The sequence below is a fragment of the Caloenas nicobarica genome, chromosome 26, assembly GCF_036013445.1.
Source record: "Caloenas nicobarica isolate bCalNic1 chromosome 26, bCalNic1.hap1, whole genome shotgun sequence".
Classification (NCBI taxonomy): domain Eukaryota; kingdom Metazoa; phylum Chordata; class Aves; order Columbiformes; family Columbidae; genus Caloenas; species Caloenas nicobarica.
The window spans coordinates 490,447-514,215 of NC_088270.1; the positions used below are offsets into that span (position 1 = coordinate 490,447).

General features: G+C 54.6%; 1 protein-coding gene across 2 annotated transcripts; it reads left to right on the forward strand.

Moving 5' to 3' along the window:
• The first annotated feature begins 761 nt into the window (after positions 1-761).
• Positions 762-3,822, forward strand: REXO2 (RNA exonuclease 2). Of its 2 annotated transcripts, XM_065652097.1 has the most exons (8): positions 762-896; positions 972-1,055; positions 1,220-1,297; positions 2,087-2,198; positions 2,688-2,796; positions 2,977-3,030; positions 3,412-3,567; positions 3,649-3,822. In XM_065652097.1, exons 1-7 carry the CDS (start codon positions 765-767, stop codon positions 3,539-3,541), a joined length of 699 nt encoding a protein of 232 aa, XP_065508169.1. In that variant the 5' UTR covers positions 762-764; the 3' UTR covers positions 3,542-3,567; positions 3,649-3,822. The 2 variants fall into 2 exon arrangements, with proteins under 2 accessions (XP_065508169.1, XP_065508168.1); XM_065652096.1 differs by having other exon boundaries at positions 3,412-3,822.
• The last annotated feature ends 19,947 nt before the right edge of the window (positions 3,823-23,769 follow it).

Here is a 23,769-nt window from a genome sequence, read left to right on the forward strand (position 1 = left end):
ACAGAACAGTTGAATATTCTTTGTCTTGGGAAAAGGATCAAAACTCTCCCTGGAAAAAAAAAAAAAAAAGAAAAAAACCCAACACAACGATAAATTGTCCTCATTTCAGCCTTAAGGAGTAAAACTGGGTGCGTGCACATGGAGCTGCCGGGCCCCATGCATCCCCGGCTCTCCCCGGTGCACCCCCGGTCTCCCCGCTGCACCCCGGCTCTCCCCGGTGCACCCCCGGTCTCCCCGGTGCACCCCGGCTCTCCCCGGTGCACCCCCCGGTCTCCCCAGTGCACCCCCGGTCTCCCCGCTGCACCCCGGCTCTCCCCGGTGCACCCCCAGGTCTCCCCGGTGCACCCCGGCTCTCCCCGGTGCACCCCCCGGTCTCCCCGGTGCACCCCCCGGTCTCCCCGCTGCACCCCGGCTCTCCCCGCTGCACCCCCAGGTCTCCCCGGTGCACCCCCCGGTCTCCCCGCTGCACCCCCGGTCTCCCCGGTGCACCCCCAGGTCTCCCCGCTGCACCCCGGCTCTCCCCGCTGCACCCCGGCTCTCCCCGGTGCACCCCCCGGTCTCCCCGCTGCACCCCGGCTCTCCCCGGTGCACCCCCAGGTCTCCCGGTGTCCGGCCCGGCCCCGCCCCGCGGAGGCTGCGCGCCGCCGCCGGACTACAACTCCCAGCAGCCCCCGCGCCCGCCGCCCGCTCACCCCGGGGGCTCTTGCGCCGCGGGGGCTGCCGGGAGCTGTAGTGCGGCGGCGGCGCTTTGCGGCCTGGCGGCGATGCTGGGCGGCAGCCGCGCTGGGCTGGGACGGCTGCGGGGCTGCGGCGGGCGGCTGTGGCGGGGCCGGCGGCGGGCGGCGGCCATGGCCGGCGGCGGGATGGGCCAGCGCATGGTCTGGGTGGACCTGGAGGTGCGGGGCGCGGGCGGGCGGGCCGGGGGGCGCGGGCGGCGGCGGGCGCGCTGACGGTGCCGCGGTGTGTGGCAGATGACGGGCCTGGACGTGGAGAAGGACCAGATCCTGGAGATGGCGTGTCTGATCACCGACTGCGACCTCAACGTGCTGGCCGAGGTGGGTGAGCGGGGGCGGCCGCGTCCCGGGCCCGATCCGGGGCTCCCCGGGCCTGCCCGGCCCAGCCCGGGACAGCGGGGACGCGGAACCGGCCTCGTTCCTCACCCGATCGCTCGGTACCGGCCTCGTTCCTCACCCGATCGTGTGTGCTCTCCTCCTGCCAGGGCCCCAACCTCATCATCAACCAGCCCGACGAGCTGCTGGACAGCATGTCCGAGTGGTGCAAGGAGCATCACGGGAAGGTAACCCTGCTCCTTCTTTGCAGCGATGAGAATAACGCGTAATTCAGAATTATTAGTTGTGGCACAGTCACCTAGAAAGGGAACACTCCTGTGCCAACACTTTGAGAGATTATTCTGAGTTCTTTCAGCCACCGAAGAAAGTGTCCTCCTTGCCAGCAGCAAGACAGCAAATGCATCTCCAAATCCCTGATTATGAATTGAAATTCAAGTTAGTTTTCAATTAAGGGCCACAATTTTAAGACACCCTTAACCCTTCCCCTCCTCCCCCCTCTGGCATCTTGCCCTGCCCGGGAAGGATTAGCAGGAGTTTGGAAAATGAATATTAATTTACCGTGATGGGTGTTTTTCCCCTTCTCTAGTTGAGGACTCAACCTCGGTGTCAGTTCCTGAGTGAACTGAAGGTGGTGGCACACGTTGTCGCTGCTCCCGAGGAGCTCCTCCTTGTCAATTGACTAGGAAAAGGGAAGCAATTAGAATATAGATGAAAACGCAGCCATGCAATGAATTTTTTAACCGCCACTTGGATCCGTCAAGTAGATTTTCACAGCACAGTTGTGGAAATGTATAGTGTAGCTAGACAGAAATAATTCACAGAGACCACGTGGCGCAGGTTTGACGCTTAACTATTGAAAAAAGAAGGAAGGGGCTTTTCTGATCTGTAGGAATCACAGTGAACACTGAACCAGGATCCTGCTCGCTGATCCAGGGGCCATGCTTTGCTGGGAGCATTTTTTGGAGCGTTTCATGGCAGTGTGTTTCACGGCAGCGTGTTCCTGCTCTGTTTTGCAGTCTGGCCTCACCAAGGCTGTGAAGGAGAGCAAGATTTCCCTGCAGCAAGCGGAGTACGAGTTCCTGTCCTTCGTGCGGCAGCAGACGCCCCCGGGTCTCTGTCCCCTGGCAGGTAAAGCCTGGTTGTTGTTACTTATCCCGGTATCACATGTTGTAATTGGGGCAGGTGAGCTGAGCGCTGACAGCAACCCGTGCCTGTCAGATCTGAGCAACAAACACAAGTGTCTTTTCTCACCATGTCTGTTGAACCAAACACCAAATACGAATCATCCCAATAAGTGAAATTAGTACCGATAGCTATTGCACTTGCAGAAAACCTGCTTCTTGCACAATACTTTGATGTGTATTTGCATGACAGGCGTTACACGAGGAGCATCTGAAGAATTAACGGGGATTACCTGTTTAAACCGCCTGTGATCCCGAAATGAAAGCATAACAAACCTTTACAATCATACTTAGCAGAAAATGGGATAAACGAGCTGCCTGCAAATCGCTGTTCACACCCTCTGATCCTTCCCTGCTCACTCTCTGCTTCTACTTCACATGTCGTTCACGGGAGCTGAGCGGCTTTGAAGAAATGTCGTGTTTTGTGTCTCTGCAGGTAACTCTGTTCACGCGGATAAGAAGTTCCTTGACAAATACATGCCTCAGTTCATGAGGCACCTTCATTACCGGATCATTGATGTCAGCACCGTCAAAGAGCTGTGCAGGTGAGCACTGCCCGAGCTCTGCAGTGCCGGGTAACTGTGGGCAGCCTGTGCAGCGGCACCAACACGCCCTTGTGAAACGAGGGGAGATTCTGCCCGCAGTCGTGACAAACCCACAGCAGCCACCAGACACATTTGGATTCCAGTTTCCTGTTTTAACTGGCACTTTTTTTCCGCTCGCAGGCGCTGGTATCCAGAAGAATACGAGTTTGCACCAAAGAAGGCGGCTTCCCACAGGTGAGGACCTGCTTTTGTCCCTGGCGGAGCGGGGTTTGTCACCAGCAGTCATGCTCCTCACGAGCAGGACATGGAGCTTCGCTGAGTGCCCGGCGCTGCTCCCAACGCTTCTGCTCTCCCCTCTGCAGCCGGGCAGGGAAAGGGTTGTTCAAACCCCGAGCAGCACAGTTTCCTTTCCAGCTGCATGTTACTGGTGTGCCAGCGCTGCTGGCCTCTTGCTTTCTGCGTACCAGCGAGTTCTGGTTCCATTCCTGACAGATGTGCGAACCCTGCACCTCACAGTTCGGTTTCTTACGGGCTGGGATTTCTCAGATGCGTTGGAATCCAGATGTAGCCGAAGATGTGAGCGGGTGTTTTGAACCCTCCTCAATTCTCTTTCAGAGCACTCGATGACATCAGGGAAAGCATCAAAGAGCTCCAGTTCTACAGAGACAGCATCTTCAAGAGGAAAACGGATGAAAAGAAGAGGAAACTAATAGAGAATGGAGAGAGCGATAAAACTGCCAGCTGATCTCTCACCGTGCCGTCCGCTGGCAGGTGTGGGATGTGTCTCCTGGTTCTTTTCTGTTTGCCGGTCTCTCCAGAAGCTGCACCCTCAGTTCCTTTGCTTCTCACCAGCTGTTCCGATGCGGGTGGGAGCCGGAGTTACCGCTTCTTTTTGGTTTGAGCGAGGAACCCACATGCTCGAGCCCAGCAGCCTCTTTCTTTGTACGTTGTAGGTAAAACACGCAGTTTGATACTCCCTCTTTTAGATGCACTCTTTCAGTACACAATAAAACAGTTCTGTTGGAAGGGGGTGTTTTTGTGCAGCCTCTTTCCCATGCGGGGTGAACCAGGTGAATGCAGAAATGCCCGTTCGCACAGCACAGACCCACCTGTGGCACCACCGCTGTACCCTCCACAGGGGCAAAGCGGCCGCGTTGCCACCGAGACCCACTCCCTTCCCAGGGAAGCAGGACACAGGACAGAACCCCCAAGTGTCCCCACGGGGAGGTACCTGTGATGCTGTAACCCCGTCCCTCTGTCCTTTCGCAGCCAGCGTCGCAGCTCCTGCCCGACCTCCTGGGGAAAAGAGCTCTCAGTCTGCGAAGCAAAGGCTGTAAGAGCACGCGGGGTGTACGTCTCCCTGCTCTGGTTTTACAATGGGTGTTAATAGCAATGACCATCCCCGGCTCCTCCGTCACTCGGACTATTTGAACACCTGCTCTTCTAACCGGGGGAATGACTGTTACTGCAGAGAGGCCGTTAAAATGGTTAATGGTGCAAATAAACGAGTCTTTGCAGCGTCTCGCTCCTTTGTCAGCGACTCCTGGTAAGGAGGTGGTTGGAATGTGGTTTATTTACGGTGCCTGGCTGCAGGGGGGGGCTCACACCCCCTCGCCAGGGTAGCCCCCAAAATGCTGCTGGGCTGGGTGACACCGGGGACGCGCCTTCGCCACCACTCCGGCAGATGCACCCACGGCCACATGCCAGCCAGATCTGCTGGAGCTTTGATTTTGGTTTTGTTGGTTTTTCCCCTTCCTTTGACTACTTCTTTCCGACCTGCTACTCCTCCTTTTCATATTTTATTCCTTTTTAAGGGGCTTTTATTTTTCTTGAAACATTTTTTCAAGGAAAATATGCCATCTGTGTTTATACATTTTTAAATATTGTTTATTCTTGCTGCTGAAGTAACTGTGCCGTGTGATGGATTTTTATCTCATTTCCCTGTATTATGCAATAGCTTCCCTGTCTTCATGCGCTGCCATTGTTTGAGGTTCCGATTTAGCACAAATTTGTCACACGTCTCGGCAAAGCGCAGATAAAACCCACCAAAAGCAGGTGGAGTTTTTGTGCTCCCTCCTGCACAAGATGTGGACCCTCCTGCAAGCACCAACCCCCCAGCTTCACACCGTTCCCTGTCCAGGAGGATTTACACGAGTTGTTATTTCTGAAAGCTCGATCAATATTGCACTTAGGATCACAAAGGTTTGGAATGCTAAAATAACGTTTCACACTTGCAGTCTCGTTATTTATTTAACCAAAGCGCTTTATGAGAAATCACCCACTGATGGAAACGGCCTCGCTTGGGAACAACCAACAAAAGGGACACAGCAGAGTTGTGAAAACTGCCCTGCGAGAGCAGAGCTTTGCAGGCTGTCCCACATCCACGACGGTGCTTAACTATCCTGCCGAAAACGAGGGTGTCGGGCGGGAGGGGACAGCAGCGCAATGTCCTTGCTCCGCATTGCCGGCTCTGCTCTTTGCAAGGCAAACGGGACGCACACATTTGCTGCCAAGGTGCCCGGGGTGCACCAAACGATAAGGACTTTGTAATACACACTTTTCAGAGTTTATCTCCCCACCTGGACACGGAAAGGCAGAGCTGGTACCCGGCTGCGGATGCCGGCGCCGCATCGGCATCCTGGGGCGCGGCGCTGTGGACAACAGCGCGGTTTGGACGTGGTAGGTAAAAAAAAAAAAAAAAAATTACTCGAAGGCAAACGAAGCATGCCTGCATTTTTCAATTTCATTTAATAAATTATCTTGGCTCCAGTAATTATTTATTTGAAATAGGAATTTGCTGAGAGGCCTCGAGTCCTTTAATACCACGTTAATAATGGAACCAGGGATTACTGCTACAATTCTAAAGTGAGTTACAAAACCGCATCACTTATTCTGTCTGGGTTTTGAAGCGGAATGTGCAATTGCTGCAGCTGGAAACATGCACCCTCGGCAGCACCGCAAGGTGCAGTAGAAGCTTCAGCCCGTTCTCAAACCAAAGAAAATAAGCCTGATGCCCCTGCGCCCCTCAGCCCGTCCATCCTCCCACACTGCACTATTTAGGCGCAAACCACGGAGATCGGGACGAGCAGCAGCTCGTGCCCCACCAAAGCCAAGGAAGAGAGAGCTGCACCTCTGAAAGTCTCACTTTTGCTTGGTTCCACTCAAATCCCCACTTTTCCCAACAAAGAATTGGCAAAGCCCTGAGCCAACCCCAGCCCGCGGCTCAAGGTCGGCTGCAGACAGCCCGGAACAGAAATCCTTCAGACACGTCTGTTATTTTTCCTCCCGCCGCCGTTGATGATACCCTTTTACTGGAATAACTCACTGATGCTGACAGATGAGCTTTTAGGCTACTGAAATCTCCGTGACACTTTAAGTGCTCTAAATGACAAAACAAGGACGTGCAGAATTATCCTGCGCTCGCTCGATAAAACACAACTTGTCAGAAACTTGTGTGCGGCTCCAGCCCCGGCGAGGACGGGTCACCCCCCATGTCCCAGGGCTGTTCTTGCGGTGGGCGAGCACACAGAACAGCGCGGGCAGGGGAAAACGGGGAAAAAGTGCAAAACCTGGTGTTGTGGAGAGGAAGAGCACGGCTGGGGCGCAGCCGAGGATTCCTGCGTGGAGCCATGGGGACGAAGGCTCCTCCGGGCACAAGGGACCCCCTGGTGACAACGGGCAGGGCTGTCCCTCCCGCTGCCACCCCAGTGACTGATGAGAACCAAACGGCGTGAACTGCCGGGCGCTGATACGGTGTTTGGTCTGTCGTGCTGATGTCTGATCTGTCGTGCGTGGGGTCAGTGCTGTGTGTGGGGCAGCAACTGCCACTCAGGTGACACGGGAGGGAGAGGTGACAGCGAGGGATCCGCTCCCAGCACGGGCAGGGAAAGGCAGTAAATGGGTGTGATTAGCCCGATGTGATAATGGGTGTGATAGAGCCTAACTGAGAAAGCATTTTAAAGAGAAATCAATTAGGCGCTGAGCTGAGCGGCCCCAGGGACGAGGATGCTCTGGACCGGTCCCGGTCCCGGTCCCCACGGTACCATGAGCGCCCAGGCTGGGTAACCCACCCACGCCATGCAGGACGCTAATTAAGCCACGCAAACGAAGAACCGCGAGGCCGAGGGGAAGGAGCCCCTTTCCCCACCCGGGCAGAGCCTGGGGGGCCGGGGACCCCCGCCCCAGCGCTGCAGAGACCGGCGGAGCGGGGAGGATCGGGCCCGCCCCAGGGAGCCCCGCTGTTCTCCGCTGCTCTGCTTAAACCCGGCTCGGGGTCCCCCAAACCGCGCCTGCCCGCGAAGGAGCACGATGGTCCCAAACCGCGGCCCCAAACCTCCCCTGTGCTCGGACACGGGTAAAGGAAAGGGAACCACAACAGAGAGTGTCAGTGCGAATCAGGCTGCAAGCCGTACAGTCATCCCACACCCGCTTTATCCCGTCTAACGTTTGACTGATTTGAAAAGAAAATCTTTCCTCTGTGCAACTGCATTTTGCAATAGATGCACAGCCCATGCGAGGGCGCAATGGGAGAAGTCACCCTGCAGCTTCCCCCGGTTCTCTTGCACCCTGGCAGCTCCGCACACCGCACCGCAAGGAAATACAATAAAATAAAATAACTGTGCTCCTGACCCCAGCAGATGGGACCGGAGGGAGGACCACGCTCTCCAAACTTGGCAGAAGGGAAACAAAGCACAGAGAGAGAAACAACCACTTAAGGTCACCCAGGGAATCGTCAGCAGAGCCAAAAACCGTGTTGAGATCTCCAGGGCACCCGCTTCTTCCACCACGAGATTTTCCTTCCTCTGTCCCTCTCGACACCCAAGTTACAACTAAAACCGCGTCCCGTTTCCCTTGGCAGCACCGCGGCTTTGGCGCAGCCCCAGCACGTCCACCAGCTGTCCCGGCTGCTGTTGCTGCGGTTGGTCTCCTGGTGTCTCCCGAAGACCGGGGCTGCGCAGCATTTTGGGAACACAGCGATGGGGCCGCGATGGAGACGCTGCTCGGGCAGCAGAGCGGGGTTGGGGCGATGGTTTTGGTCCGCGAGCCCCTGCAGAGGATGGGCTGCCCGCGGAACAGCCTCCAGGTGAGCTCAGACGGGTCCTTCTAGAAAATGACCTCCCTCCAATGCACCCACTACAATTTCAGGCAGCAAAACGCAAAGGGTGTGTTTGGGGGCAGTTATTTCCCTTTGCAGAGGGACAGAGTCCCCTGGCCGGGGTCTGTGCGGTGGCCTCTGCTGTGTGCGCTCCCCGCCCACCTGGAGAGAGCCTCAGTACGTAATTACATACCATTAGCGAGCAGAATAACACGCCTGCTTTGGGTAATCACACAGAGCGCAATTTCTGCCAGTCTCCTAGATACCACAGACACATAAGCATTGGGCTTGTTTTTTTTGCAGGACAGTATTTTGGAAGAATTATTTCAAGCCAGTAATAAAAACTGCAGACATGCAGTCCTGGTTTCGCTGGGCTCAGACAAAAAACAAAGGGAAAATTCACTGTGAAGGCCAATCAACCAGTAGGATTTCACATTTTATGTATTTATTTTTTAAAACACCTAATTAAGAGCAGATTTAACGTAGCGAAAAGCAAGCCAGCCTTCAGAACATTTGCTGGCGCGCTCTCTGCCCGGAGATCGCGTGGATACCTGGCGTTGATTTAAAGACTTCCAGAGCTGTGCTGCCATCCCTGGGTAAACCCTCCTCATGTTTTACGACTGCGCTGCAAGGAACTTGTCCCATATTTCTTGCCTGAATTCGCCCGACTCCCGTTTCTAAGCCCCAGGTACAATTCTGCCTCTCCCAGTTCCGCCCTCACCATCCTCACCGCTCTCCTCGCCCCTTCTCCTCCCCTTTCCCAGGCGCTTTTCGACGCAGATAATCAGATCGGATGAGCCCAGAGCTGTTAATCCCCCGTTTTCTGGAAACCAGAGCAGCGCACGCCCGGTGCCACCAGACGTTTCGGACAGAGCGCGCGGTCCAGCCCGGCCCGGCCCCCCTCCACCCTCCCCGGCCCTTCTCCTGGTGTTCTCCGGCCCCGGTGCGCAAAGGAAAGCGAAGCGGAGCTCGGGAGCCGCTCGGCGCCCAAGGTCGCGGCGCGGGGACACCCGTCTCCATTCCCCGCCAGCCCCGGGTCCCGGCGCGGGAGCGGCGAGCGCTGCACGAGCCCCGGCCGGCAAAGAGGAGATTGCTCCCTAAGACAGCGGCTCGGCCGAGAATGCTGGCTCAAGTCAGGCCATCGGGGACCTCTGACAACTCTAAGATCCAATCAACTTTAAAATATCACTGTCTCAGCCAGGCGGCGAGCCTTGGAATAGAAAACAAGCGACCCTGTTTTATTTACAGGGGGGAAAACGGAAAGTGCGTTCTCCCTGTCCTCACCCACAGAGTGAAATATTGATGGTGTTTGCGTGCATTGCTGTGTTAACATCGCGTTTCCAGGCTGTAAAACCTCTGCTCAGAACGCTCAGGAGGAGCGAACGGGACCGAGGACGTGAGGAAATCCCTCGGGGAGATGCTGCAGCCCGAGTCTCCGCACTTTGTTCCCCCTCTCCTGCAAGTGAAACCTTCCCAAAACCTGGTTTGCTGCTGGGCTGTCCCGCGTCGCCCTGCTCCAAGTTCTGCTGCTGTTCTGTCACGTACCCATTCACCCATCCTGAGACTCCAACTCATCCTCCTGTATGAAGAATTAACTTGTTGGAGCTGATTTATGAAGACTGGCAGGCACCTGTGCTGCAGCAGCGCTGACACGTTCATCATGAAGTCCTCTAGTTATTCCTACAAGAGCTCATGTTAATGCCTCACATTAAAATTCATATTTTATTTCTACAGAACTAAATGTCTCTCTGCAGTCTCTAAGATGTACCCTTCAGAACCTGGCTTTTCTTGGCCAGGGATGGAAGCCGCGAGGGTGAAGCTCACAGGAACGAGGGCTGGCAGGTCGGGTGCACACCCCGAGTTACGTCCTTTGGGTCTGACGGACAGCGAGGACTGAAGCATCCTCCCTCACACGTGTCTCACTTTTGCTAACACAGGTAACAGAATAGTCTTCCTTAAGAATACAACCTTTCGTAATTCCGCTTTTACTGACGGGAGCCAGAGTGCACTGAAAAACCAGAGGTTTCAGCTCCTCCACGCTCCTCCCCATCCCCTCTTCTGCAGTTTGACATCTTTGTCCTCAGCCCAACTCTTTGCAGCCCGTGTCCCACAGCAGGACAAAGCGACACATGAGCAGCCACAAAATCAAAATTAAACGCCTGGGGGAGCTGGGCGAGCACCGCTGGGGCAGGGGACGGGTCCCAGCCGGGTACCGGGACCCTCGGCGTCGCCGGGACCCTCGGCATCGCCACTTGCGCCCACAGCCCTCGCTGCCACGGGACGGAGCTGCTCTCCCTCATTTCTGTGTTTTCGCAGGTGGCACAAAGGCTGACAGGCAACAAACCGCTGCCGCCGACCTCCCGTCCCCGCAGCCTTTGAAGCCGAGCTCAGCGCCGGCTTTGAACCCCCGTCTGCCACACGCAGCCAAGGCCGCGCGCCTCGCGTGACAGAAACTGCAGCGCGTCAGGAGAGAGAAAAGGAGAAGGATAGTGCAAACTGCCCTCCCAACTAACTTTGCTAATTAAACCACCTCTGAAGCCTTCCCAAACATCGCCGTGTTATGACAACATGAATAGCACATTCCAGTGAAACTATTAAATCTATTTTGTGTAGATAAAATTCAAATGAGGCCATTATTTCTGTGTAGGGGCGTGTGAGGCACGGAACAAGGCTTTACTCACAGCCCAGGGACCGGCTGCTCTGGCCTCCCCATCAATCCCCGCGAAAGCACCGACAAAGCGCACGCAAACTCGTTTTTCCAGTTACTGCTTCAAGCCAACACCTGACAGGGCTGATTTGGTGGAGGGGTTTGGGGAGGCGCTGCCCGGCTGGACCACGCGCGAGCGGCTTCATCCGCCCAAATCTCTGCTCGGGGACAAGTCTCCCCTGGGAACCTCGACTTCATCCTCCCTGCTCAGGCGTCCTTGTTCTCAAACCTCTTTCCAATCCTGCGGCAGGAGGGTTTATTTCTCTTGTCATTTTTTTTTAAAGGGCTGAAGAAGAGGCTTTCCAGCGAGCGGAGGAGCCGTCCCTGGGCAGGGCCCTGCTCTCCATCCCGCTGACGAGGATGGATAACGAGCTCATCCGTCACCGCACCGACAGCAGCTCCACCTTCCCCCAGAGTGGAATTAAAATGTCAGGGGCTGGCGCCTGCGAGCAGCCTCCATTTACCTCCTGTGACCCTGCGCCAAAGCGAACCATCCTTTACCGCGTCCTAAGGCAGAGGCCGCTCCTCTGCCTGCCCTGGCAGACCCCCGCGCCCAGACCCCCGCGCCCAGGCCCCCGCGCCGCAGGGCCAGCGCCGCAGCGCCAGCGCACGTGGCCGTTTCCCCAGGGAATCGCCAGGCTGCGATGCTGCCGCGCGTAAAACGGGAATTGTTTATCACAACCAGAATCACATTCATTGCGGAGGTTCGTGTGCTCCCTCAATTAAGTTAGAAAAGGTCACGGGGACTGGGTGGACTTTGTCCAAGACGCTCTTCTCGAAGAGCATCTTTTTATTGTCTTTGGCTAAAATAACCTTTCAGAAACCGGGAGCAGCACCCTCCCCCCCCGCCCTCCAGCTGCTTCCGTCCTCCAACAAACATCGATTTCTCACAACACTCCTCATTTTTCCTGCGCTAGACATGAACCAACTGGATATTTCTGCAGAGATGCTAAGGAAAGAGACAGCAAAGGCAGAGCCGTGAGGTCACACCCTCGGTTTTGGGCTGGAAACACCTCGGTTCAGCTTGGGAAGCACAGCCCTTGCTCCCGCGCCCCAGCCCAGCGCTGCCTGAGCTAATTCGTTATTTGCGGGCAATTACACCGCACTGACGGGCGGGCAGCGTTTGCCGCTGTAGGACTAATTAGCTATCAGACCCCCGGAGCTTTTTGTCTGGCCGCCTTGTTTTTTTTTTTTTTTTTAATCGTTATTCTTTCTAAGCAAACGGCAGATATAAGCAACTTTTGTTCCTTCAAGGAGGCTCGGCGAGAGCTTCCACTGAAGCAGGAATGAAGGACAGAGCTGGAGACGAGTTCTGAGGATGCTCAGGGAGCTCTGGGTGCGCCGGTCCCTGCGAATTGACAGCAGCCTGTGCCCGCGGCTCCCGGCGGCGAGCACGCCGAAACGCGATAAGCAACGCTATAAAGAAACAACGCCACAACAATAACACCTTGTGCCTCCAGGTCTGGAGCTCGTGAACGCTGAACACACAACAAATTCTGCTCAGGGAAAACAAGCTGCTGTATTTACAGGGGCGGGTGGGTTGCAGAGGCATCCAGTGGAGCTCTGGATGTTAAATATTATTTATCCTTTGTATTTTCACGGTGCCAAGAGGCCCTGGACACTGAACAGCCTCTTGTGCAAGGTACCGTACACACATGAGAAGGCACGTTTCCCCAAAACTTGTACAAGTGAAAAAAACAGAGACTACAAATATATTATCAGTGGATAAGAGCTCATCCTAAAGAGCTGTATCTGGGTGCTTGCTCAGAATGCCAAAGCAACGGAAACAAACCTCATTTTCTGTTCCAAGGCTGTTCCTAAGGCTTAACCAAAGCCGGCCCGGGGACCCTGCCGCCGCTCCCTGCACGAACAGCACCGAACAACCGGGACGGAGCCGCGTCACCCGCAGCCAGCGCTTCACTTGGCCTTTGCAGGTGACTAAGATGTACTTTGCCAGACTCAGAATACACTTCTTTAATTTACTTTGTGGAGCTGAGTGTAGAGAAATGGGATCTGATATTTAGAAAAGGCTTAAAGTGAAGTCTCTGTGTTTATTTTCTCAGTTTATTACACGCAGAACATGCAGGGGGCTGCTGGGGGCAGAGACGGGAACGCACCCTGTCCAGTTCACGCCTGAGATCAGCAGATATTGCTGTATTTCCTAAACCGATAAGCAGTCAGCAAGCCCCGCGGCGGGCTCACCGCTCCCCCGCACGACGCTGCGTCTCGTCCCACCACCTCCAGAGCTCCTAAAACAGTTTAAATACAATAAACCAAACACAGGGAGGGCTTCGAGGACCCGCGAGCCTCTAGCGAATGCAAACAGAGAGCACGTATATATTTAATAAGGACTAATCCGGTGCCGTGGCGCTCACAGCAAACGGAGACAGCGGCTGCCCGGCTGCTGGGATGGGGTTCGCGAGTTATTCTGGGCGCAGCAAACAAGCGTTTGTTCATTTAGGAGCCGCAGAGCTGAAACCAAACGAGGTGTTAAAAGGGAGGAACTGAAGAACAGGGCTTTCATCTGAAGGCTGCGGCGCGGCTTTGATGGGGCTCGGGGAAAAGCTCTTTTCTGTGGGAGATAATTATTTTGTTTTGCTTTGACAAGTCCGGCTGGTTGGATCTTCAGAGGCTTTCGGTGCCACCCTCCCCACGCTCCTCCTCCAAAACCGAAGGCAAGAAGCCCCAGATCGCATCGTTTTGGTGATCAGACCCCTGACCCAGGCGAAGGAACCAGACCGGAGCTCCTCGTTGTGGGTACATGGAAACGCCACCTCGGCGGGCGGGTCACGCTGCTCTGGGCACCCGCTTGAGAAGAAAATGGGTTTTCTTTCATCGGCCCAGGTCAATCTCTTCCCAGCACTTGTCAGCCTGATCGCCACCAATTTCCGCTGCGGAAACGCGGCCGGTCAAGGGGAAGGCTTTACCCACTAAAAGATACTCACAGCAGCTCCAATAAAGCACTTTTTTCCCTTTCTTTTCCCCATCCTACCTCAGGCTGTGTCTCTCTCAGCGTTCTGCCGTCTGTTCTTGGAGTAAACCAGATATTTCTCCGCTTGAGGTCCAAACTTTGGAGTCCCCTGCCCGGACACAAAGGTGTTTCTGCTTAGAGGGATGAGTCCCTTTTGCAGCTGGGGCACTAGATACATATATATGCATATATATACGTATAGTGGAGGACTTAAAGCATCTCCCTGGGCGCTACTGAGAGCCGCAGCCGTTCAGGGTGCACACGGGCACCATCCCACAACCATTTTTCTCTCGTCCTTCTGTGCCTGGATATTGCCGCACATACCTTATGAAAAATTGCCCGCCGCTCGGAGAGCTCGGCGATACAATAAGCTCCACATCAACATTAATGAACCCCTGTCTCTCCTGCGAGAGAAAGCTAATGTAATAACAGCGTTATATTCGGCAAACAAATGCTTGAGACAATTTTTTTAAGCACCAGACAGTAAACAGGACCTAAAATATCCTCATGAATTACAAGAGTCTAAAATCCTCTACTGAGAAATTAATTTAATAGCAGTAAATACTGGAGCAATTTCCCCCATGTGAAATGCCACCGCAACGTTCAGTTAAAAAGCTTAATTTAAGCAGCACGTGGGCACTCGCATGGGGATGGAGATATATTTCACCACATAGTTTGGCTGCACGGGAGAGGAAAAACCTTCATCCCTCCTGTGCTGGCACCGGGGCAGGAGATGCGCCGACTTTTTGGATGAGGTTCATCCCCCGAAGGGACGCAAACCAGTTCCGAGTGTACAAAAGCGGTTTTGGCACCGAGGAGCGATGGTGCGGACACCGAGGTCTCACCCGGGAAAGGCGAGGAGCGAACCGCTCAAATCATCCTGAACTTTAGGAAAGAAGAAAGATAATTAAAATATAAATAGACATGTTTGTTTCAGAGATTTATGGCAAGCGCTCGGCGCAGCCTGAAGATTAATCAGGGATGTATAATTATGTCTTTGCACAAAAAAATGAGTAAAACCCCTTCCCACCCCAAGGAGCGGAGGATGGAGAAGGAGGCGGCCGGTGCTGCCCTCCCAGCAGGAAAAGCTGCTGATTCCCGTGCTCGAATCGGGCCCGGAACGGACAAAGACTTTCTTCGCATTTCTTTTTAATTAACCTCTTTCTGTTCCCAAGATAAAAAGCCCCTTTTATCCTTGTACATTTGACACCGTTCTAATTTCATCATTTGCTGAAAATAGCCTGGATGCATCCCAAAAAAAAAGGCAATATTGCGGCAGAGGCTGGTGGGGCTGCCGGTGTCGGAGCAGCTCAGCGCTCCCCGCGCAAACCCATTTCCCAGCGCTCGGCGACGTCCCCGCGATCGCTCTGGGCTGCGACGGCACACGGGGGGCCAAGTTCGGCTCCAGAAAAGCTCTTGCACGCGCAGAGCGCTCAATTCTGCCACGTTTCTGCTGCACGGGGCTACGGCAACACGTGGTTACGGCACAACGCATATATTTAAAGTAATTTTAAATTAAATCAGCTTTCGTCCCCAAATATCCCCCTGCCGCTGTTGGGTCCCCTCCGCCCCGGCTCCTCTTGCACCCTCGCTCCTGGCTGCAGAATTCAAAGCACTTCTGCAGCTTTTTGGACCCAGGTGAGCCCCCATGTCCCCAAAGCCATTTCTGGGGATGCTTCATCCCGGCAAGGAGCCGCTTGCTCTGCTCTCCTTTCCTTGCAGTCCCTGCAGACTCTCCAAGGACATTTCAAGGTACAATCGTGGTGCTAAACATTATTGCCCGTCTGACCGGCTCATTGTCCTGCGCGTGCTGCTCAGCGAAGCTTCTCCGTAACCGCATCATAACTCGGGATGGAGGGGAGGAGGTGGCTGCAGCACCAGCAGCCTCACCCTCCTCCAGGACAGGACCGAGCGGCCAACGCAGGAGACGGATCTGCGGGAACCGCGGGCGCCAAACCACGTGTGACAGCACAGAGGTTTGTTTGACATCTCTGCCCACGCAAGGTCGAGTTGTGCTCCGCAGCTGCCGGCTCAGAGCGGGGTGATGCTGCGGGGCTCTCCAAACCTAAACACTCCAGTGCTTTCCCCCCTCGTTTATTCAGGCAGCAGCATTTGCTGGGAGTTGGGGGACTTTTCCGTACGGAGCCCTTTAGAATAAGACACCAGAGAGCTGTTTGCCAGCTGGAAATATGAAAGGAGGAAATATTGCATGCGCAACAAACAGCCTTCAAGCTTTTCCCTGTTCACTGTTCCCTGCATCGAGACCGTCTGGCTGACACAGGAGGGATTCGCCCCACGGGTCTCCATTTACCGCTGGGTCCGGGGCTGCACCGGGACTCTCCATCACAAGGCAGAGCACGTTCTCCGCTCATCTCACATGCCAGCTGGGAGATGGGTCTCTGCTCTTCACATTATTTACTTTTTATAGACAAAGCTGTGACCCTGGACTCCTCTTTAAAGCTTATCCATCATGTACTTCTCCCCCGCTCAGCACGGAGCCGAGAGGAGCGTGGGCAGGAGTTACTGCGCATCCTGAGCCCGGGCGGTGGGACGGGGGACGCTGGCCCAGCCCCGCAGCATCGCGTCCCGCACGCCGGGCGCCCCCCGAGCCCGAGCGCTGCAGAACACCCCCCCATGCCCTGCTCTGCAAAACCCAGATGAGCAAACAGAGCGCGAGGAGCAGTGGATGTTTTTGCACAGGAATCAAAAAGAACATGCTGTCACTGTGCCGAGCTAAGCCAGAGAGCCTCGAGCACGTCAAGTGCTCTATTTAGAGCCGCTGCAGAGAGAACAGGTAAAACAGCCGAGTTCAGGGCTGAGGCCACGGTTCCCATGGCTTCAGAGAGCCGAGACTGTCAGAACGAGAGGTCAGAGCGATTTTCATGAATCAGACTAACAGCGCCAGACCCTCTCCTCTCAGCTGGAACCAGAGGACTGAGGAAGCTTTATCCCTTCTCTAAATGACTCTCCATCCCCGAGAGAGCCCCTGTCACCCCTGGGCGTTCGGCAACGACCGCAGCAGTGCGGTGGGAAACCAGCGGCACCCCAGGCACCCCAAGCCCCAGTTCTGGTGTTGCGCTGCAGCCCAGCACGAGCTGCAGACTCGCTAATCTTGCGTCGCCTTTTCTCCTTTCAGCTCCGAGCAAACCCTGGGGCCGCCACGTCTTTGCAAGGAAAGGGACAGAAACGCTCGAGGCTACCGAGGCAGATTTCTGCTTTGTTTGGTTTGTTCTCTGTGCGCAAGGATGTTGGAAAACAAAGTTAGATATGAAATCCCCTGAATTATTTGAAGAAGAAAAAGGCCTCGGTGCGTGCTGGGCAGGCTTGGGGGAGCGGGGGGAGAGCCAGCCAAAAAGCTCCTGCTGAGCATATTAAAGAATGGCATTATCAAGTGGAACAGACGCGACACGTATATAATGCATAAGTAGCGTTTGCTGCTTCTCCAAACAACTCATAGATCACCAAGACACGAGCTCCTCGGAAGAGCAAAGAAAGGAGAGGAAGGCACGATAGCATCAGAAGAGACGTGTCTGCCGCCCAGAAACAGAAACAGCCGCTTGGAAAGCTCATGGATGGGACGTGGGGACACCAGCGGGACACGGGGACAACCCAAGGGACCCCACGAACCGGCCCAGGGCGAAGCTGTGCCGACCCCGGGCCGAGAGCGCGGCGCTCATCTGCCAAGAGTGACCTTCACCGCTCAAGAGCTGTTTTTAACAACTCATGAGTGTAAGGCAGGTTCATTTGCTTTCCCATTTAGCATATTAAAAGGGTATTATTGCTACAAACAAGAAATCTAAGCGAGCCCCCGGTTGCAGCTTTGGACAACGCTTTAGATTAAAGGTGCAGGGGAATGATTAACACACGGGACATAACCCATTTATCGCTGGTAAACAAGGCGAGACACACTTTATCTCAGGAGAGGGGCTGGAAGGTCCATAACAAAGCCGCAGAGAAACAAAGCAGCGACACAAAGCAGCGGAAAGCGCTGGGAACACGCGGATCTGGTGGCTGCGGTGGCCCCTCTGTCCTGCGCTCCAGCTGTTCCAGAGGCGAAGCACGAAAACCGCACTGGAGGATGGAGACAGATAAGGTCCTGCCGGGGCACCTCACAGGGAAACGAGACCGCTGCTATCTGTCTGCAGACCTCCCGGGCTTGCCAGCCCCCCGGGAGGTGACCGTCCCCGACCGCGACGCTCCGAACCGCGCCGGCACCGCTGGCTGCGCTCCCCGCTCGGCACAAGGACGCTGCGGGAAGAGGAGCCTTGGAAAGCTCCTGCCACGGAGAAATCAGTCACTTTAATTACCCCCTTGCACTGTATTTATCTCCATAAAAGGTCCCTCGCTCCTTTGTCACTGACTGGCAGGGTTAGAAAAAAGCAGCAGGAATGATCCATGTGTTTAGTTATTTATTTCAACGGCGCTGCCACAGAAAACGGGGCCTCCCCACCCTCAGCTTTTTCTGCTCGTCCCCAACAGGTGGGGACACACAATCCTGTGCCGGGGGAGCAAACCCCAGGACCTTCGGGGATGCTGGTGACGTGGGGGGCGAGGGTGCCTGCTGCCCCGTTTCGGGGGCCCGGGGAGCGTCCTGGTGCTCGCGGGGCAGCTGCTCGGAGCCTGAGCGCTCACCTACCCAAATCCGCACAAAACGAGGGGCAGGAGCTGCGGCCAGCAGCAGGACAAATCTATTTCTTTATCCTTTCGGGTTTTTCAGTGCATCCGAGTCATTGAGGAGCACAGGTCACACCAGAGACCTCGCTTACAAGCACAGAAGGGTTGTTTGTTCACAGAAAGTTTCAGGAGCACCAAAACACACTTGAACAAACACTGGAGGAGCTGCCTGCCCAGACGATATTCACAACCGGTGCTAAAGCAGCTGCTCCATCTCAAACCATAGCACTGGAGTTCCCCAAACCCGGCAAATTAACGTTTCCCCAACAGCTCAGTGCAACAACAAACAGTGTGTGCAGGGCGAATGGCTTCGGAAACATTCGGGGGTAAATACACTTTCCCAGCTCCAAGCCCGGTGTTTCCCAGCAGCGACCTTGCCTTTGATGGACACAGAGAAGATTATAAACCACAGAGGTACCAAAACCCGAGCAACACCCACAGAGCACGCCGGGCTGCAGCGAGAGCTCGGGGGACAGCAGAACCAGCCCCGCACCCCGCGTCAGCTCTGCCTGTTGCTACAGCCGCTCCGCGAGCTCCTCGGCAAGGTCAACAACAGGCTGCGACACGCGGACTCCAGGCACACATCAAACAACCAGGAAAATCACGTTCCCGCTGCATAAATAGAGAAACAGAGTGCAAGAGACTCACCCGGGTCCCGGCGCAGGCTCCAGAGAGCCGTGGCTCCCAGCAGCGGCTCTGGCTGCGCCGGGGACGAGTGGCCCGGCTGGCCCGGGCAGGGCAGCCCCGCGCCCTCGTTAGCTGTGCCTCGTTAGTGCTGCTCATTACCCACCAGCACCTGGGCCCCTCGTGTCCTCACTCTGCTCCACCTGCTGTTCTGCAAAGCTGAACCCGGGCTCTGCCCGAAGCCTGCTTTTGAGATCATCTCATTCCGCTGTTATTAATACCGGGCTTGATTCCATTTGCTCCATTTTCCTGCTTGTCTCCTGCAATTGCCCACCTTTAGAAATAGTTTTGTCTGAGCAGGTGAGGCGGATTATAAATAAATTTCGTATTGCGCCTTGTATTTTAAGCAAATGTGAGACTTTCCTGATTAGGTGCCTTCCACCGCAGAACCTTGTTCAGTTGGATAATTGCAGCCTCGATGCTTTATCCTCCCCTTTTGTTCTCTTCCCCCCTCGGCAAAGCTGCAATCTCGCACAAGAACATCAGCAGACAAAACCCTTGAAAATAACTCTCCAGAAGAAATCTAATTTACTTTTTAATCTGGTTCGGAAATTTGCCAACCAAATTTCCCCAGCGAAGCAAAGCCATTTATTAGCACTTATCACACCGCCTGAATCCCCGCTCCTGATTTGGGGAATGTAGCAGGGACGGCGGAGCACGTGTGTGCGAAGAGATGAACAGAGAAATCCTTTGATATATTATTTATTTGATACAATCTTCCCCCAATAAGATCAGTAAGTAGAGGACAAAGCGGCGACCTTATCCCTTTCAACTGCTTATATTATGAAATACTGAGCGCACATATATATCTTCATTTCACTTATTTTGCTTGGTGGGCTCTCTTTTATTTATTTTTAGGTATATCCGCACACCCACACGTATGCGCCGCCTTGCCTTACGCATTTTTCTTAATTAGCTGGATTCCCCGACCGAGCCCGGCTCAGACGCCAAAGTTTCCACGCAAAAGTTTCCGTCTCTCACTTTTCCTGCTCAGAACGACGCCTCCTGTGGGAAGAGTAAATACAGGCGATGACAAGAGGCGCATTAGCGCTCGTTAGGATGTCATCATTATCTCTGCAAAGCCGGCTGGGGGGGTCCCTGAAGGACACTTAGCGCGGAGCAGCTGCTCCGGGTTTGTTCCAGCTCACGTCTCCAGAAGAATGACATTGAGATAAATGCGGGGCTGGCAGCATCTCCGGAGAAAAACCAGCGCCAGTCCTGGCGCGGGTACATTCCAGCAGGCTGGGTTACCCACCGAGCCCCCGGGTTCGTTTTGTGCCCCGTACCAAGAGAACACGCGATTCTTTGCCGCTCGCTCCAAGCTGCCACGTGGAGGTTTTGGACGTAGATGAAGCGGCCGATGCGTTTCCCGACACAGGTGGCTGCGTTTCAGTCGCAGCTTCGTCGGGTTGCTGGAGGAGTCGCATTCCATCTCTGATTTTTAATTGCAAAGTGTCACTGGGATGCTGCCACGCGGCAGATCTGTTGCGGTCGCAAAGTGCCCGGGAAAGCCCTTTGCCCAGATCCGTCAGCAACACGCACACTTTGGGGATGTCTGTTTCTCCAAACAGCATCTTCAGAGTGTCTGGGTTTAGAAGTTTTGTTTCCTGCTGTTCCACCTTCGGCTGGACGAGTCCCCCGCTGTGGAAGGAACAGCTGGAGGCCCTAAAGCTCGGCCTGTCTAGATCAGAGACCGCTCCCTGCTAATCCGGGCTGCGGGTCACCCTTCCCTGCTAACTGAGCTGCGTTCCCAGGGAAAGCATTTTATACATACATAAATACATAGATCATGTGTGATACTTATATATTACTATAAAATCTACTTTTCTTTATGTGTATGTATATACACACAGATAGTACCAGCTCCTCCAGCGAAGAGTGATTTATTATAACTGGCACTTCCTTATGAACGCATGGCACCTCCCTTGGGTGTTTGGGGACGTGGTTTCACATCCCTCCAGGTGCGAGGGGTACAAAGGCCTCCTGCCTTTGCCACGGGTGGTTTTGGCACGGACCGGCATCAGGAGCCATGTCCCCACTCCAAAACGCGTCTTTGTTCCGAGCTGGAGATCAGACACCGCAGGATTCGCTGGGAAAAACGCTTCCCTTCCCACAGGCGCTTCCAGCAATCAAACCACTGACTTTCCCGGCTGACATCCACCATTTAACAAGTTCCAAGTGAAAAATCTATTTCGGAATGCAGCATCGCCATGCCGCGATCCGGCAGCGCTGAGACATTTCAATACCACCACAACACTTCCTCCCCCTCTCTTGATGTTAGAGACCAGCTGAAGCTCCGAGAACAGACGATAAAGGTACGAACTCCCGTGTTTTACACCATTTCTGCACTGGGTTCCGAGCGCCCACCGTTCCTTACAGCGCGGCCGACAAACGGCGTCTTGTTCAGCTGCAGGAACGGGACGATGCAGCTGAGACTTCAAAGTGCAGACAGAGATCCACACCGGTTTGCCCAAACTGAACACTAATCCCTGTGTAGACGCAGCCTCATTTTCCCTCCCCTTTGCTGTTGCACAACACTCACCAGCCGGACTTCCCTCCCTGGGGTGCTCCTGCGCTCCTACCCTAAACAACAGCAACAGCAGAATCCCCCAAAACCCTCCCAGCATCCCAACCAGCCAGGGCTTTTTTTGAAGTGCACTTCTGAGTCAGTGCCTGCAACCTCACAGCGACAACGCAGAGCTGCCACCTCCCCGAATAGCTGTAATTTCTGTTTAGTTCAATTATTTCTGCACCATACTGTTTGCAGCAGCTGAAGCCAACGGTGCTGTTCAGCATATTATGTACTCTGTGTCAATGCACCATGAAATATTAAGACTACAATAGGTCTGAAGTCACAGAATCATAATCCTTTAATAGCTTGCTTGGTTTTTGCTGCTGGAAGATGGCAGAATATTTCTATTTTTAAACAAATGGCATTCATTCTAATGAAGCCAGGGCTCATCTTGATCCAAGTGCAGCTGCAGACCTTTTTCTCCATTATGGCTTTGAACTCCGAGTTCAGCGAGGGAGGAGCTGCTGACAACTTCTGACAGCATTTCACTACGTGCATCAACCTGGCTCTACCTGTTTGTTTGCAAATGACCGCCTTATTTGCAGGAAAAACCTTTTCTGCTGCTTTTTCCGAAGCGCTGCGCTGACCAGGCTGAGAGCGGACACGTCTGGCGCTCCCAGATCGCAGCATCTCTGCAGAGCCCGGGGCCGCGGGACGTGCGGGGGCAGAAGACGCGGCTCCATCCCCCATGCAGCTGCATCCCCAGTAAAGCCCTTTTCAGGGCAGCCGCTCAGTGCCTCCACGGATGCACACTTCCACATTTTTTCTTAATAAAAAGCAGACCCTTATTTTAATACTTTCTTGCAGATTTGCATATCCTTCCTCCTCTCCTTCCATAGCTAATCACCTGAAATATAATAAATATTTCACTTTCAAACCTAGATTCATTAAAGAACGCCCAGGAGGGGGAAATACCAAGGTACCACTTTACAGCCCAAATAAACCACAGAGAGATATGGCCTATAATGTATATTTCAGTCTTTAGGTTGTGCTGTGTAAGCACATTTGCTGAAAGAGATCCTCTTGCAATGTTTTCTGCCTTTTGGCCATGTATCCCAGTTACCGTACATCGCTGTGAGGGGGAAACGGCTCCAGAGAAGCGGTCGGCTCCCCTCGGTTCAGAGCCAGGACGTTCGTCCCCCCGTGCTGCGCCAAGAGAACGAGAGAATCGCCCCATTCCCCGCGATTTGCGACCCAAGGCGCGGGTTTTGCGCTGAGGCTGCGGAGCGCTCGTCCATCATCGGAGCCGCTTCCCCACCAATGCAGTGACCTGGTGTCAACAGCTCGAGTTCTCGGCGCTCTGCTGCGGTTAGCACGGGACAGGCGGAGGAGCTGCGGAGCCGGGAGGAACCGGTATTTCTGGGGGACACCGTCGTTCTGCCGATGCCACCAGGACCCTGGGTGCCCGTCCCTTGTCCTCTCCAACGCTCTGCCCCAAGGAGCCCACATCTCCACGGCAGATCCAGACCCGCAAAGACAACGCTGGTAGCAGGTTTTTTGTTGCTATTGTTACTGTCCCATGTATGCTCCCGGCTAATCCAGTAAGCTATTATTTATGTGCAGCTTAATTAAGGCTGTGAGTAGCCTGATCTTTGTTTACCTAAGTACGGAGCAGAAGATTGCCAAGATTAAACAACATTATCTCCGGGCACGCAGGGCTGGGAGCGCTGAGGACGCTGCGGGGCCGGGGAGAGATTGCGTCGGCTACCGCATCACACAGCCCTGCTGCCAGCTCAGGCTTACCTAGTCCGGGCTCAGGTAGCCAGAGCAAACCCAGTCTGAAAGCAGCTAAGGGGTGTGATGGGTGCTCACCTGGTACCTGCAGGACCTCGGCATCCGTCCAGCAGCAGGAGAGAGAACAATGTGGCTTTAAATCACATCCCTATACAAAAAACCTACAGCTGGACCCACAGCCCACGGAAATCACAGCACAGCTGTCCGTGACTCCACTCTCTCCTAAAGGGGACCGTGGATAACGTCACCTTTTCGGAGCATCACGGACTAAACACGCCCATAACACTGCACACGTTGTGATTTTTACACTCCACCGGCCGGACCGCTTCCTCTCCTCCCATCAAACCCGCGGCACAAGCAGATCCCCAAGCCGAGCTGGCGAGATGATCGCACGCGCAATGCGCACTGCCACCCTGCGTCTTCCAAACACCCTCCAAATGGGTCTGTTTGGCCCCATTTTAAATATAAATATTGCTAGGTTCTATGTTAAATGTGTATGTGATGCGTTTCACGAAACCTTTAACAAATTCTGTGCA